We start from the raw sequence: 18377 nt of genomic DNA on the forward strand, positions 1-18377 counted from the left end.
GTCAGCGAGCCTGACCACCCGATCCCGTTAGTCGCCTCTTACGACCAGCATAGTCGCCTTTTATGGCAAACATGGACATGTGTCTCTTGCACGTACAGAGCCAATATTTAACTGAGCGCATGTGTATGTTCTAGATTGTTTAAGAGTGCTACCATGCCACTGTCATCATGTATCAATAAGTATTTCTAAACAGCATAAATGATTTCGATTTGATTTCAAGTGAAGTTTTACTAAACCAAGTTTTACTAAACTAAGACCAAGTTTGCCTGGTTATTTAAGCTCTAACAAGTTCGAAGTTAGATGGTTTTATATTGACTTTTGATTTAAATTTGCTTTAGTTCAAGGCTCGTTAATATGTTTTTGTGCTGTTAAATCTCTTGGAGAAGTAACAGACTGACAAAATGGGATATCCTCAGACGCAGGTTTAGTAAACGATGACACGCTTTTAAATTACTGTTACTTTTAATTTGCTTTAAAGTTACGTGTACTTGTAATCTGCACGTGTGTTCTTTAAATGCATTTTCAAATATCAAATTACACATATAGTCACACGCGCACACGCACGCACAGACACATTGTGTCCTGGAGATAAGGTGCCTCACTCCGAAAGTATGGGTTCGAATCTCGGATGGGTGTCATCCTCAAAATGTTACAGTACATTAAGATTGTGGGAAAAAAAGGAACGTGCAACCCAGTGTGTTTGAAACGCAAAATGTTTCATCTTCCTGCCTCTGTGTTAAGCACAAGATCACATGCAGGTGGGAGATAGAGGATGCCACAGCCTGCAACGGATACATTTTTGGCACGTGACATCATGATCGTGTCTGGACCAGCCAAACCAGTGGTTGACTACATGGGCAAAACTCCCCATCCCACGACCACATCATAACCCAACATGAACGTAATAGAAAACAACAGTATAAGATATTTAATTATTATCTAATTTTTTTTCCGGGATAGAACTGGTTGGTGTGGCTGTCATCAGGTACACGCCCGTCGGATCCACAACAAGTGGACCAATCGTATCGTCGGGATTGAAGTGACCGAGACTCGTGCCGTCAAATGTCTCCACGACGTCATATCCGCTTGAGCCGGTGAGTCCGATTTCCTTGGCCTGGACGGTGACGCGTGCTTGAACGGCGTAGTTCCTGGTGATGTTCATGTGAACCAAAGCGATGACTTGAGTTCCGGCAGGCATGATAGACCGAGTCCACACGTCAACAGCACCGATCTAAAAAAGTACATTTCTGGTTTCTCGCACCATGATATTGTTGGAATATTTCTACATGCGGCGTAAGACTAAACTCACTCACTCACTAAACACCGCTTACTCTAAACAAAGTATATTAAAAGTACTTCCAGTTATCCAAGGAAACCCATACAGACATCGAGATCGATTATCGGTTAACTACCTGCTGAACGTCAATAGTGAGTGAGTGAGTGAGTGAGTTTAGTTTTACGTCGCACTCAGCAATATTCCAGCTATATGGCGGCTGTCAGAAAATAATCGAGTCTGGAACAGACAATCAAGTGATCAACAACATGAGCATTGATCTGCGCAACTGGGAATCGATGACATGTGTCAACCAAGTCATCGAGCCTGACCACCCGATCCCGTTAGTCGCCTCTTACGACAAGCATTGTCGCCTTTTATGGGTTGCTGAAGGAGTATTCAACCCCAGACCTTCACGGGTCCTGAACGTCAATAGATACCTGACTACAAAATCTATCTGAAATTATTTTTCAATGTTTGATATATACTGAAGGAAACAAACAAGGGAACACCATCTCCTGACAGTGCTCCTTTATTCCTCGATTTCTTCCCACAGCGCTATTCAAAGCTGTTGATGAAAAAAGGAAACTATTAAAGGAACACTTGAATGCTCCTTTATGTGTTTCTCTCAGTATACAGTAATGTGAACCAGAATTTGTGTCCATCAAGTCAGGCATGCATTTCCACTTGTTCCACTTGAGTGCGGTGTTAAACATTGATATCATTAGCGTCTCAAGCATTTCTTAAATATGATCACTGTCATATGTAAATGTTTGCAGAAATCGAGGTTGTATACAAATAGACAAAATTTATGCTGACATAAATTATTTTTAAAAATCAATAAAGTGTACTAACCGTGGTTATCCGTCGTGCGCTGGTGCTGAGCTGCTGCTGATTAATGGCGATGAGCCGTGGGTTAAGCAGAAGCTGCTTAGACTGGTTGCGGATGTTCCTGAGGTCATTGGACATGATCAGTGGGGCGGGAAGCATCGCCCACAGCGCCATCTGCACACGTTCTTGTACATCACTGAGTCCGAAATTGCCGATCACCAACTGCAGGAAAGGTATAATAGGACTAAAGGTGTTTTTATTTGATGATAATAAGTACCTTCGTATGAAACAGTGTAATGAAATAACTCGTCTGACCTCCTGAGGAGGGCTAGACTTATGACGGGCGGTCTGCGGCTAGCCAGCCGGATGGTGTGGTGATGGTCGTCTGTGTAATGCAGAGACAAATTCATGAAAACAACGCATGAACAATGAAGAGAAGCAACACACCGAACAGAACATACCTCATCGGGGTCAACCCAACCCCCGGGTCCCGAGTAAGACATGAAGTCGTCGTCGTCCTTGACGTAATAGTTGATAATGTCGCTGAGACCGTCCCAGTTGTCCCAGATGTCATCGTAGTTACGCCACAGGTTACACGACTCTTTGATGGCGGTGTAGTTTGGCTGCAAATACATTGATACACTGCTCTATATAACTCAGCATTTTTGAGTACCGTATTTCAGTGGTCTCAGCCTTGTGAAGATCCGTTGATAAAATTACATAAAAAGTTTTCTTTTCGGATTTTCTCCAGTCTTGAGCTTAGTATAGATGTAAGCAAGAAAAAACGGGATCAGGCTTGCTGACTTGGTTGATGACAGCCATCCCGATGACGTAAATCGGTGCTACAGGCGTCAATCACTGGAATGATGGGGATAGGTGATTTTATGCATGTTTACCGTTATGCCTGCCAGTATTTGGTACTTGGGCCAGTCACAGTGGAACACCATGGGTCGCCCGGTTAGGTTGAGGAACTTGGTCATTGATGGATAGCCTGTAGAGTCAACCAGAGTAAAATCATATGTTTACTGTTTCCTTTTGATTACTACGAGGGGACCAAATGTCATGGCGCCTCGAATCACTGTTGAGTGGTATCCTTTGTTCTGTCAACAACCCTTCGATCGTGGTTCGAATGACCCATTGTTTCTAGTTAGTTTAACATAGGTGATGAGACCTCATGACCATTATCTTGACTTCCGTGTAGAACTCGCCACAGCGATAGATGGTTCAATAAGTACAAGGAACACAGGAACGCAGGTGGAGCGCATTGTTCATTCAAATCGCGCCTTGAAGCAAATCTAAGAAACAAGTTCCTCTTTCAATGATGTGGAAGTAGCCTAAATGATTGTTTGAAGATATGATTTCAATGCTCATTAATCTCTGTTGACATATGTTTGTTTAAATCTGAAGACTCTTCTATACAATGATTTATGACGAAAAACTACTTAAAACATTTGGTGAAATGGCTCTTCAAGCTGCGACGATTCGGGGGTTTTGTTTGTTTGTTTGTTTTGTTTTGTTTTATCTTGTTTTGTCCTAAAGAAACTCTGGGTATGAGAATGATCAAGGTTAAGGCCTAGTGCACTGTTTGTTAGAAAGTAGTTTTACCGTAGTCATAGTCACGGACGTCACTATAGCAACCGTCCAGTTTCAGCAGATCAACTCCCCAGTCAGCGAACGTTTGCGCATCCTGCTTCAGGTAGAACTCACTTCCTGGGTATTTTTCGCACGTTGTTTTCCCAAAGTCTGCATATATCCCGAATTTCAATCCCTTGGCGTGAACCTGAAACCCACAGAAGAAAAGTTTTGTGTAACACGTCACAATTTAATTCTGGACTCACAAAAGTCCAGAAACTCTCAGCACTGTGGCCACTCTCTCACAAGGGATTTCGCAAAATTAAACATACAGCTGTTATGTATATGTGCTAAGGATGAAAAAATGAAAAAAATTTTTTTCGAAAACTCAAAATTTAAACTCGCTCGCCCATGGGCACGCCCATGGGCGAACAGTGGCCAATGGGTAGGCCCATGGGCAGGCCCATGGGTGAAAGTGTTTAATTTCATCCAGAATAAATGTTTTGGAGGTTGTAAATGAATGAAAAAAAGTTCATAAGTATCATGACACAAATTTCAGCTTGTTGTGACTTGACTCTGCTAACTGACAGCGATTTTAAAAAATCTGGCCCATGGGTGAAAAACATATTGGCCCATGGACGAGAATAATTAATTTCATTGAAACTACATGCTTTTTTTCAAGCTTTGCAGCTTTTCAATGAATGAACTTGTATTTATTATTGTCTTGACACGAAATTAAGCTTATTTTGACTTAACTCGGCTAATTTAGAGTGATTTTTCAAAAAGTCTCGCCCATGGGCGAAAACCATTTGGTCCATGGGTGAGAATATTTACTTTTACTCAAAATTTACCTTTTCCCGTGTTTTGGAGGTTGTGAATGGATGAAAGTGTGTTCATAAGTATCATGTCACAAAATTCAACTCATTTTGAATTAATTCCGTTAATGTAGAGCTATTTAACAAAATCTCACTCATGGGCGAAAAACATTTTGGCCCATGGGTGAGAATATTTCCTTTTACCCCCAAACCCATCTTTTCCAATATTTGGAGGATGTAAATGAATGAAAGTACATTTATGAGTATCATGACAGAAATTTCAACTCATTTTGACTTAATTCCTCTAAATGAGAGCAATTTTGAAAACTCTCGCCCATGGGAGAAAGACATTTTGGCCCATGGGCGAGAGTATTTGCCTTCACTCAAAATACATCTTTTCCTGTGGTTTGGAGGTTGTAAATGAATGAGGATATATTTATGAGTATCATGGCACAAAATCCAACTCATTATGACTTAATTCTGCTAATTGAGACCGATTTTCAAAAACATCTCGCCCATGGGCGAAAAACATTGGGCCCATGAGCGAAAATATTTCCTTTTTACTCCAAATACATCTTTTCTAATGTTTTGGAGGATGTAAATGAATGAAAGTGCCATTGTGAGTATCATGACACAAAATTCAACTGATTTTGACTTAATTTTGCGAATTCAGGAAGATTTTTAAAAATATGCCAGAATAATCACTTTACTCAAAATACATCTTTTCCTGTGTTTTGGATGTTGTAAATGAATGAACATATATTTATATGTATCATGGCACAAAATTCAACTCATTTTGACTTTATTCTGCTAATTTGTAACAAGTACAAGAATCTGGACTTCCACTTAAATTTTCATAGCTTTTTTTATTGTCTTGGGGGTTGTAAATTTATGAATGAAAGTGTGTTTATAAGTATCACGACAAAAAAATGAAATCATTCCGGTCTTAATTCGACTAATCTCGCTCGTGGACGAAAATATTTTCGTTTGCTTCTTTTCTTTATTTTGCAAACATATGGTTTAAAAATAGATGCAATTCGAATGAAAATTCAGTTTAATTTCGTGAGTTTAGTTTTATGTCGCACTCAGTAATATCCCAACAATATGGCGGCGGTTTGTAGATAATCGAGTTTAGATCAGACAATCCAGTGATCAACAGCATGAGCATCGACCTGCACAATTGGGAACTGATGACATTTGTCAACCAAGTAATCGAGTCTGACCACCTGATCCTGTTAGTCGCCTCTTACGACACGCATAGTCACCTTTTATGGCAAGCATGGGTTGTTGAAGCCCTTTACTTCCAGCAACATATAACAGTACACTTAGAATGCTAAGCCTTGAGATTCTTTTGAATTTAGGTATTCTATAAATATAACAAAATTCAACCTATATCTATGAAGTTGAAGTTATTTGTGAAAGCCCTAATCAAGAGTGACCAAACTCCAGTGACTATGCTGGGACACATTAATAAACGGTGTTGTGAGATCTTTAAACTGTATTGAAATATGTCTTGTCAATTCCACTGACATTCACCAAATGTACCCACCTAGTAGTTTTAAGTGTACCTACCCAGTTTAGCATGTTTCGTTTTAATAGTGTGGTCTCCATTTTTAGTAATTCCCGTTTGCCCGTCCCGGCTTTTCTTCGTCCGAGGTTTTATGGGGTATTCTCCTATTTGTCAGACCAGAAATAATCTACAACAGGGGTAGGTCACTCCCTTGTTTTCTTTACCATTTGTACTAATTAGTATGCGCCTCCTCATGCTCCAATGCACACAGTGACCTGATTCGTCTCCATCGCAACTTAGGCTGCGTTTAACAGTACTTCAGCCAGTTTACTGTATCAGTCGAAATCTTACAATGAATGAATGAATGAAGAGCAAGAAGTATATGTGAATGAATGAAAGAAATGATAAAAGAAAGAAGTGCATATGTGAATGAATGAAAGAATAAATGATACACCACGGCCATTCCTTCCAAAACATGCTAAAAAACGCAAAACTAACGTTAGATCACATGTGTTAACATCAGCTTGTTATTGTCTAACTGGTCAGACGTAACAATTGTCAGACAGATTAAAACAACAAACTATCTGGTTGACTGCACAGCTGCCTGTTGACGTAGTCTACCCACATCACCTACTTTTCCTGCGTAACCTTCATCTACATCACCACCCTTAATATATTGAGCAGAGAGCACAGAAGGCCCAATAGCTGTAACCACTGAACCGTGGCGTCTCTCTGCTCCCAAGTTCCCAAGTGGGGGTGTCCTTCTCTACCTCTTCCATTATGACAGACATGTACTTTTGTACTGTGAGTACTATGTAACTGAACGAAATGAATTCTTCTCCACCCTCATTGACCAACTGGATGTTGACAGTTATGTTAAAATTGAACTTTTGGATGAAAATGAAATGCTTGCATTATTCTGGGGAGCGGCTCAAACATTACCTGGAATTGTTAGCTTGACCACTTGGGACAATGTGTCACTATTATTTTGTAAATATGTATTTCATCTCAAGAATGTGTTGGACAGTCCTCTCTTTTCTGTGCAGCAATAACCGGCAGTCTGTGTACGTATGTTATTGAATAGTTATTTACACAGCTTATGACGTTAGCATTCATATTTCTATTCTAGCATTCATATTCTATATATTAACATTATGTGTTTGCTCTGAGTAACATCAGAGATGCTGTAAATCTTCGGATGTAAATTCTGGAGGAAATAAAGAAATTCATTCATTCATTCATTCATTCATTCATCACCACCCTTAATATATTGAGCAGAGAGCGCAGAAGGCCCTATGGCTGTAACCACTGAACCGTGGCGTCTCTCTGCTCCCAAGTTCCCAAGTGGGTGTGTCCTTCACAACCTCTTCCATTAATCTTAAAACATCTAACAAGCTCAACGCATGCATCTTTTTATTAAAATGTGATGTTATACATAATCATAAGAGTATTTGTATGTATTATTCAGCTGATAAATTATTATTTTATGATATATATATATATATATGTATGACACGCTGGACAGGTCTAGGGCATTTTGTGTTAATTTACCATTCCCATTTTCATAATGCTTAAAAAAGACACTCATTAATCTATCACAGAGTTGTCATTCCTTCACTCCAACATGGTTGCTAAATCCCCTATGATCATAGTATATCGACTCTGCCATACCCAATTCACCTTATCCTGAGAAATCAACCAGTCATGACATACCCACATCGCATAATTAATTTTCCGTACCTATCGAGTAAAAAATACATAAATTGGGAGGACGCCTTGTTAACTAATGGGAGTGAGCCTTGTAGGGAGTACCCTCACTCTCACAAACCCACATATTGAGGAGAAGCGGCCGTGTTTGTCGGGGATTTTTCTGGCTTTGCTAAATAAATCGTACATAAACATGTAAAATATTTTGCTTTGATTCTGTAACTACCCACATTGTGACATTGAGACCATTTTGATTTATTGAGTAAAATACGATTGAATAGTTTTGAGTTTGAATCTTGCCACTTTAGCGCTCTATCTTTTTAAATGGGGCGTGCATACTAATATTTAGGTGGTTTTTAGTATTCCATCTATTTGTTTAAATTAATTGATTTATCTGTTTTAGCTTTGTTTGGGTTTTTTTATTGCTAGTGGCCCAGCGAGTGAGTCTGCTTTGATACCTGTAAATTTATTCTGACGTTTGACGAGCGGGACGTAAACAAGAACATATATGGAGCCCCTGCATCAATACGTATTAAAGTGTTTGAAACATTATTCTAGACCAGTATTTGTACACAACTGATGAAGTGTACCTGAAAGATCAAGGTTCATAAGCACTACAGGGCACATTTCTCCTACCCCATTTAAGAATGTCCATTTCTGATTGGTTCACGTGGCCTTGCGATCATTAGGTTTTATCCCGCCACGTGGGAAAAGCCTGCATCCACGGCAGTCAGTGAACTGTAAAGCAGTGGTTCGAATCGACTATAGTTAGTACCATGTTAATATAATACATGGTTTCAGCTTCTTTTGATGCTCTATTTACATAAAGTGCTATTTAAACATCCGTTATGGTAAATACGGTGTAGCAATGTGATGAAGAGTATGCGGGTTTTCTTCATCCCATTTCATCCACCGATGAGAATGGTGGTATCCTCTTTTGGTTCACACCCGGATTGTCGATTGCTTTATCAAATACACAACAGGACTGTCGAAAAGCAGTGGAGTGTGACAGTGCTCAACACTGTTCTAATGACACTCGGAGCGTCGACGACCTTGGAGAACTTGTGCCCGAGAATAGCAGGACCTGTCTCTACGCTAATTAACGAGCTAAAACACATACACAAAGACATCGGTGAAAGAATGAGCTGTGGAACCAGTTCCTGATAGTCGTCGCACGAACAGTAGTCGAGAAAGTTGGCGTCATCGTGAATCGAGGGTCTGTGAGCATGTAAACTGCATATTGTGACACAGTGGCCACAATAAAGAATAAAGAAGAACTTGACAGAAGGCTTCAGCGTCTCAACGAGCAGCTCCAAAGACAAGAGATTTCCGTAATGAACTGTGCTCATCAGACTGTCTGCCTCGCTCATAGTGACCACATTACTGTACTTTATAACGTATTTGGTTTTCCTTCATGTCCGGAGCGTCGAACGCCATAGTGTTGACACCTGATTACCTCCGTACGTAATACCCGAAACATCGAATTTACAAAAAATTCAATTCAATTTTAGACAGCTCAGGCAAGTCGTTTGTTTAAGGAGTAAGAGGATTAGGAGGCATGGTCGACTAGATTTCTTTGTTTAACTAATCCCACACGGCCTTCACCAATAGAGGGAATGATTTCTGTTCAGTTATGACATTGCTGTTCTCCATATGTCTCTATTTTCTCCACACATCTCCATGTTGTTGTATATTTGTGTGTTTTGTAACTCTGATTGGGACTGGTGAACAAGCTTTACTGTACCTCACCCATACAGCATATAATACAAAATATAAATGAAGCATGTGTCGTCATCCATATGAACTATCATATAATAACATATGCATACATATCATTACATCAAATACAACAATCATATAGGTAAACATGAAAAATAGAGTTATGGTTTGTTGTGTCTGACTAGCTCTTTGTAGAAACACTGAACATTTGTGAGAAAGTTTTTAACAAGTTAATTAGTTTCCTGTTAAAAAATTAAAAATCAAGTTTTGTGTTTTATGATAAAATCGTGGACGGATTCAACTATTTTCTGGTTTTCACAGTGAATAAGTTCTTTTCCGTTCACCGAAGTCATCATAGACCACAGTGAGAAAAGGTCGATCTTCAAGCAGTAAGGAAGACCATGATAGCGTATGGAGTACGTGTGTCTTGGTCATCTCCTCCGTTACCCCCTCCCCGAATCCACACCCCACCAGGGCGTGTAGGACTTGTCTCGGTGGATACAAAGGGACTCCTATAACTCCATTTACCCCTAATCACAATGCTATAATTTGTCGTTTTTGTGTATCCGGTATTGTGTATTCTGTAATATTGTATGGTACTGGTGAAGTGTTAATCAAAGCAATATTTTGCTTGCTAAACGAACCACATTCTTTGAGAATCAAAATATGTTTTAAGCACATTTCCAAAATTGAAATGCAGCATGCACACAATAACTAAATTGGAAGGAATATCGTGCCGGACAAGGTTTTCCAGAGCACCTGCACATAAATGTCAATGTCTTTCAAAGACTACTATGTGCAGGTCTTGCAAAAGGACAAAGCAGGTATGCTTGACAAAGTTCTTGCAAAGGGGGTTTATACACAACACCAAAACCAACTGGTCAGCTCGACGCCTTATAAAACAATCAATTCGAGATTTCCTTTGAATGTGAGATATTTGGCTGCGCGTCTTGCGCAATCAGTCTTTTTCATCCATATACACTCACGAACACCTGTTCATTTCAAAGCTGGTGTCCCCTAATGACCTAATGTGATCCATGGATGAATTTTGTATATGACAAGTAAAATACACTTGAAAGCGGCAGCTGTTTTACTCCAATAAACAAGACCAGCGGACGAGACATGACTTTTTCGGCGCAAATTGTCGTAGGCGCTTTGCGGAAATTACGTAAGTGAACGCGGAAGAAACAGAAGTGTCATCGTTCCGCTCAGTTTCCATTGTCTTTGCGAGTTATGCTGAGATACTCAGCAAACTGAGATAAAAGTAAAAATGATGAAAAAGTGGAAATCAGTGTGTGGATTAGAACTTGAAAATCACTCATGAAGTCTCTGACAAAGTAATATCTGTTCAGGTCATGATCATTTGGAAAAAAACACGGAAGTTCTATGGATGTACAACTTCTTATAAGGTAAGCAGCATTTCGGCGTAGCTGTTAAACTCGTTATCAAGAAAGGGATATCTTACAGGTAGTCCTGTAAGTTAAACCTTTGTTTTGGGTCGTGGTCAAAATCGTTTGGTGTAGTGACAACGGTGTTGTTTTATGGGATTAGATTACGGATTATACGGATTTTCTATAAAAAAAAGTAAAATGTGTGTCCTCAGAAAACGAAATAAGACACGTGTACAGGATTGTAAGTGAATCGATGTTGGCGAGTTCAATCAGTGACTTCAGTTAATAAAATGGGCTTTCAGTTCACTCCTTCCATTAGTAATGAGTTAGTTAGTTTCTTGATAAAACTGCCTGCAAAGCAAGGTGAATGTTGAAAATGACAGTTTTCAGGATCATTTTAGCAACTTCAGTTATGGCAAATGCGCTGCTATGCTTCACATTTCGTCCTACTTATTTTACGGGAAGATACCTTTATGTAAACAGCTATATGTTCATTTTGAGAACTGGTAAAAAGGGAGAATATATCTCGTGAAAAGGAATTTTGAAAGACTGCAGATCAACAGTTCCAGTTGTCTCAACAACATAATTTCTAAAATACTTAGAGACCACAAGCACGAAATCCAAAGTAAATCTTTTCGAGTGAAGCAAAAATAGTGAAAATTTATTTAAAAAATAGAAAAGTAAATGCAAAGTCAATCTTGATTACATTACGTATTCCTCATAGCCCGATATAATGATTACACATTAATAGTATGGATACGTTAATCTATAGTTTAAACCAATCTCCTCAAGTAATCGGGACTGGATTGGCAAGCATAAACATACATATCAATGCCGCTCCATACCAATAATATAATTACATAACACACATGATAACAACACTTCATGTTCCGCTCGTCAAACGTCAGAATAAATTTACAGTTATCAAAGCAGACTAACAGGTCCGCTAGCAGTAAAAAACAAAACAAAACAAAAGAAAAACAAATAAATTAATAAATCCAAATGAATAGATGGAATACTAAAAAACACCAAAATATGCACGCCCCCTTTAAACAGGTAGAGTGCAAAAGTGGCAAACCGGTAAAATATGCCAAGATTCAAACTCAAAACTATACAATCGTATTTTACTCGATAAATCAGAATGGTCTCAATGTCATAATGTGGGTAGTTACAGAATCGAAGCAAAATATTGTACATATATGTATCATGAAATAATAATTTATCAACTGAATAATACATAAAAAATACTCTTATGCATGCGTTGAGCTTGTTAGATGTTTTAAAGATTAATGGAATAGGTAGAAAAGGACACCCCCACTTGGGAACTTGGGAGCAGAGAGACGCCACGGTTCAGTGGTTACAGCTATAGGGCCTTCTGTGCTCTCTGCTCAATATATTAAGGATGGTGATGTAGATGAAGGTTACGCAGGAAAAGTAGGTGATGTGGGTAGACTACGTCAACAGGCAGCTGTGCAGTCAACCAGATAGTTTGTTGTTTTAACCTGTCTGACAATTGTTACGTCTGACCAGTTAGACAGTAACAAGCTGATGTTAACACATGTGATCTAACGATAGTTTTGCGTTCTTTAGCATGTTTTGGAAGGAATGGCCGTGGTGTATCATTTATTCTTTCATTCATTCACATATGTACTTCTTTCTTTTATTATATCTTTCTCATTCATTCACATATGCACTTCTTTCTTTTATCATTTCTTTCATTCATTCACATATACTTCTTGCTCTTCATTCATTCATTCATTCATTGTAAGATTTCGACTGATACAGTAAACTGGCTGAAGTACTGTTAAACGCAGCCTAAGTTGCGATGGAGACGAATCAGGTCACTGTGTGCATTGGAGCATGAGGAGGCGCATACTAATTAGTACAAATGGTAAAGAAAACAAGGGAGTGACCTACCCCTGTTGTAGATTATTTCTGGTCTGACAAATAGGAGAATACCCCATAAAACCTCGGACGAAGAAACGCCGGGACGGGCAAACGGGAATTACTGAAAATGGGGACCACACTATTAAAACGAAACATGCTAAACTGGGTAGGTACACTTAAAACTACTAGGTGGGTACATTTGGTGAATGTCAGTGGAATTGACAAGACATATTTCAATACAGTTTAAAGATCTCACAACACCGTTTATTAATGTGTCCCAGCATAGTCACTGGAGTTTGGTCACTCTTGATTAGGGCTTTCACAAATAACTTCAACTTCATAGATATAGGTTGAATTTTGTTATATTTATAGAATACCTAAATTCAAAAGAATCTCAAGGCTTAGCATTCTAAGTGTACTGTTATATGTTGCTGGAAGTAAAGCTCTGTGCTCGGGACCCGTGAAGATCTGGAGTAGAAGAGGGCTTCAACAACCCACGCTTGCCATAAAAGGCGACTATGCTTGTCGTAAGAGGTGACTAACGGGATCGGGTGGTCAGACTCGCTGACGTTTGCTGACACATGTCATCAGTTCCCAGTTGTGCAGGTCGATGCTCATGCTGTCGATCACTGGATTGTCTGATCTAAACTCGATTATCTACAAACCGCCGCCATATTGTTGGGATATTACTGAGTGCGACATAAAACTAAACTCACGAAATTAAACTGAATTTTCATTCGAATTGCATCTATTTTTAAACCATATGTTTGCAAAATAAAGAAAAGAAGCAAACGAAAATATTTTCGTCCACGAGCGAGATTAGTCGAATTAAGACCGGAAGGATTTCATTTTTTTTGTCGTGATACTTATAAACACACTTTCATTCATAAATTTACAACCCCCAAGACAATAAAAAAAAGCTATGAAAATTTAAGTGGAAGTCCAGATTCTTGTACTTGTTACAAAATTAGCAGAATTAAGTCAAAATGAGTTGAATTTTGTGCCATGATACTTACAAATATATCGTCATTCATTTACAACCTCCAAAACACAGGAAAAGATGTATTTTGAGTAAAAGTAATTATTCTGGCATATTTTAAAAATTCTTCCTGAATTCGCAAAATTAAGTCAAAATCAGTTGAATTTTGTGTCATGATACTCACAATGGCACTTTCATTCATTTACATCCTCCAAAACATTAGAAAAGATGTATTTGGAGTGAAAAGGAAATATTCTCGCTCATGAGCCCAATGTTTTTCGCCCATGGGCGAGATGTTTTTGAAAATCGGTCTCAATTAGCAGAATTAAGTCATAATGAGTTGGATTTTGTGCCATGATACTCATAAATATATCCTCATTCATTTACAACCTCCAAACCACAGGAAAAGATGTATTTTGAGTGAAGGCAAATACTCTCGCCCATGGGCCAAAATGTCTTTCTCCCATGGGCGAGAGTTTTCAAAATTGCTCTCATTTAGAGGAATTAAGTCAAAATGAGTTGAAATTTCTGTCATGATACTCATAAATGTACTTTCATTCATTTACACCCTCCAAATATTGGAAAAGATGGGTTTGGGGGTAAAAGGAAATATTCTCACCCATGGGCCAAAATGTTTTTCACCCATGAGTGAGATTTTGTTAAATAGCTCTAAATTAGCGGAATTAATTCAAAATGGGTAGAATTTTGTGACATGATACTTATGAACATACTTTCATCCATTCACAACCTCCAAAACATGGGAAAAGGTAAATTTTGAGTAAAAGTAAATATTCTCACCCATGGGCCAAATGGTTTTCGCCCATGGGCGAGGCGTTTTGAAAAATCACTCTAAATTAGCCGAATTAAGTCAAAATAAGCTTAATTTCGTGTCAAGACAATAATAAATACACGTTCATTCATTGAAAAGCTGCAAAGCCTGGGAAAAAACATGTAGTTTCAATGAAATTAATTATTCTCGTTCATGGGCCAATATGTTTTTCACCCATGGGTGAGATTTTTAAAAATCGCTGTCAGTTAGCAGAGTCAAGTCACAACAAGCTGAAATTTGTGTCATGATACTTATCAACATTTTTTCATTCATTTACAACCTCCAAAACATTTATTCTGGATGAAATTAAACACTTTCACCCATGGGCCTGCCCATGGGCCTACCCATTGGCCACTGTTCGCCCATGGGCGTGCCCATGGGCGAGCGAGTTTAAATTTTGAGTTTTCGAAAAAAATTTTTTCATTTTTTTATCCTTAGTACATATACATAACAGCTGTATGTTTAATTTTGCGAAATCCCTTGTGAGAGAGTGGCCACAGTGCTGAGAGTTTCTGGACTTTTGTGAGTCCAGAATTAAATTGTGACGTGTTGTGTCATTTTATGATATAATTTAACGGTACTATTGCTACTTGTTTATCAAATTAAGATGGTCAGCAATGTATTACAGTTGTATTAAAAAACTGTTCACACGTTTGCTTTGACCGTTATATAGAATATGTGAGTTGTATTCAAGACACACTGTGTGGGCCACCGCTTCAAGACACATTGTGTGGGCCACTGCGTCAAACCATACTGTGTGGGCCACTTTTTTAAGACATAGTGCGCAGGCCAATGTTTAAAGCCACATTGTGTGGGCCACTGCTACAAGACACATTGTGTGGGCCAGTGCGTCAAGAAACACTGTGTGGGCCACTGCGTCAAACCATACTGTGTGGGCCACTTTTTAAAGACATAGTGCGCAGGCCAATGTTTAAAGACACATTGCATGAGCCAATGCTTCAAGACGCATTGTGTGGACCACTGCTTCAGTGAGTGAGTTTAGTTTTACTCAGCAATAATCCAGATATATTGAAAACGGTCTTCAAATTATCGAGTCTGGACCAGACAATCCACTGGTCAGCAGCGTGAGCATCGATCTGCGCAACTGGTACCCGATGATAAGTGTCAACAAAGTCAGCGAGCCTGAAGCCCCGATCATGTTAGTCGCTTCTTACGACAAGCAAACTATTCTAACCGGACGTTCACTTGTCGCCGCTGCTTCAAGACACATTATGTCGGCGGATGCTTCAAGACACATTATGTCGGCAGATGCCTCAAGACACATTATGTCGGCGGATGCTTCAAGACACATTATGTCGGCGGATGCTTCAAGACACAGTGCGTTGGCGACTGCTTCCTGATTCACTGCTTCAAGACTTTTGTGTCGGAATTAATCGAACAAAGGCTGACCTTTTTAAATGCATGTCTTCAAGACAAATACGGCTAGGATGTATAATGAATACTAACATAATCTCCAAGAGCCTTCATTCCACTTGGGAACCGTTTAGGATCTCCTTGGAGAGATCCATCGGCCGCCCTCTCCGTGGCTAGCCAGCAGTCATCAACACACAGGTATTCATAGCCGGCATCTTTGTAGCCCTCTGACACAAGTAGGTCCGCCATCTGCCGGAACAGTTTCTCGCTGAAGTCAATGCAAAACACATTGTTCACTAAATAATGACTGAAATAATATGCTCATCGTCAAAGTAGAAATTATATACTTTTATACTTTTCATAAAGGTATAGAACGGAGAAAATCTTTATCAAGGTATGCATAGTCATAAGTCATTACTTTATATGTACAAATCGATAAACGCGACAAAACCCACTCTATGGTGCGATTCCAAATTCATCATTATTTCCCCGCCACTAACAAATATATCTGAAACCAGGTGTTCGCGAAAACGTTTGCGCATTCTGCACCACCGGTTGCACCTGTCACAAACAGAAGCAAACCTCCATTAACAAATAAGGCCGCTTTACTTTGATGTCTTATTAAGTGTTCATAAAGTCACATTGTACATGACATTTGTGAACATTCTACCATCCATTGCCATTAAATGTCTAGACCAGGCAGACACACGTCTGTTGAATACCGTCCACCCACTGTTAACCGAGAAATACCTTATACAATTGTCTGGATCATTGTCACAGTCTATATTACATCGGAAGCGTGTCCATGCCAACCAACCCATGGGAGGGGTCAAGGCCAAGCCGTTGTCAAGGGCCGCGGTCAGGGTCGCCGCAGAAACGCAAAGTGCGACAACTATCCACATGTTTACCTGTATTGAGAACATGAATGAAAAATATAAATGCACAAAGCATTGTCAAAACTAAGTAACGGATATCATTTCTCTCATCTACGTGATAATGATCATGATTAGAACAAGAATGCGATCAGGGTAAATATTCGTCAGAGCAGAGATATCTTCGTACAGTCATTGCATTCACACAGTCTCTATGTCAACTCTAGATAAACGAATGCATAAAAAAATCCTCACCTCCACCATGAATGTGTCCCCGACCGTTACTAGGACATAAACTGAAGGCCAGTTTCTGATTGAAGGTATTATAAGTAATCACGTGCAGTCATATGAATGACCCTATCAAGGTGACAGGAAGCAGTGTCAAGGACGTTCATTCGTATCAAGCACACGAGAGAAGAGTGATAATAAAACCAAAGTCAGTTACCGATAAATACCACTGCGTTCGATAGCTAGCTATATTGGCCTTCAGTAACCTAGTGAGTGAGTTTGACGCCTCTTTTCGCAATATTTCAGCAATATCACTTTCAATAACGCTTTCACCATTAGGCTACCACATCGCCCCCAGTAACCTAGGAGTGAGTGTGTGAGTGGGGTTTTAGAAAAATATTCCAAAAATATCAGGGCGAGGGACACCGGAAATAGGCTTCATATACTGAACCCATGCGGGGAGTCAAACCCGGGTCAGCGTGACAGCTTTTATCATCCAAAAACTGTGTTCCACAGGAGATATCGCTTATGTGAGATCAGACGATATCTCCTAGGAGATATCGCTTTGACAGTAGATTTTTCAAACAATGCCCTGACAATGTTATGATGCTTGATGACGTCACAATGCTATGACATCATTGTACTGCAAATCTAATGCAAGTGCTGTGTTAAGAGATGTACATTTTTCATTGAAAACTAATGAATAATGATTTTGGATGATAACTAGAATCTCCTCCTCGTGTCTACTGTCTACTCACTCATTAGATCAATTTTATCAACACTCGTTGATATATTTGACATCAGTAGACACTTGGGTGAGATTCTCTATTTGTCATTTAGGCTTCTTTGCTACAATGAATAAACGCCTCCTCTTAATGCAAAACAGTATGTGGTGAAATTGGTTGGTAGACATACTTTGTTGCAGTTTTCTTCAGTGTGATATTCTACAGCATATGTCGATATTTCGTTACTCGTAGATATGTGTAGACATGTGACCGTCGTCTGTGCAATCGCTTGTCAAGTCACTGTTACGTGACTGAATTTAACTTAAACAGTCCAGAATGTAACCTAATATACTAGTCATTCTTTAAAGATGTGAAATTCTCACATGCATCATGTGCCACTTGCTTAAGAAACGAAAGAACTACGTGTTTCATTATGATTATGATATTTAACCAATTCCCAACACTAATCATTACTATCCCCGTCAAGCTCATATTTTTCCTTCAGGCGTCTATTCCGAATGTGCTTGGGCATGAACAGAAAATGACAAGTACAAAAGTATTAGGAGTGAATGTTTTCTGTTATAAGTGTTGCATCTGAGCAGCCAATATGTCACACAATGTCCATGGTGTTATCAATCTTATCATGTAGTCCCGAAGGCCGTCTG

At 39.2% G+C, this 18377-nt stretch overlaps 1 protein-coding gene across 1 annotated transcript; it reads right to left on the bottom strand.

The window, feature by feature from the left end:
- Nucleotides 1-904: 904 nt before the first annotated feature.
- On the bottom strand, nt 905-17087 carry LOC137274255 (alpha-N-acetylgalactosaminidase-like). The gene is made up of 8 exons (XM_067807355.1): nt 17015-17087; nt 16638-16795; nt 15981-16155; nt 3710-3884; nt 3001-3095; nt 2566-2727; nt 2129-2326; nt 905-1231 (listed from the first exon to the last, which is right to left on the bottom strand). Exons 1-8 carry the CDS (start codon nt 17021-17023, stop codon nt 929-931), a joined length of 1275 nt encoding a protein of 424 aa, XP_067663456.1. The 5' UTR covers nt 17024-17087; the 3' UTR covers nt 905-928.
- Between the last annotated feature and the right edge of the window lie 1290 nt (nt 17088-18377).

The sequence above is a fragment of the Haliotis asinina genome, chromosome 2, assembly GCF_037392515.1.
Source record: "Haliotis asinina isolate JCU_RB_2024 chromosome 2, JCU_Hal_asi_v2, whole genome shotgun sequence".
Lineage (NCBI taxonomy): Eukaryota > Metazoa > Mollusca > Gastropoda > Lepetellida > Haliotidae > Haliotis > Haliotis asinina.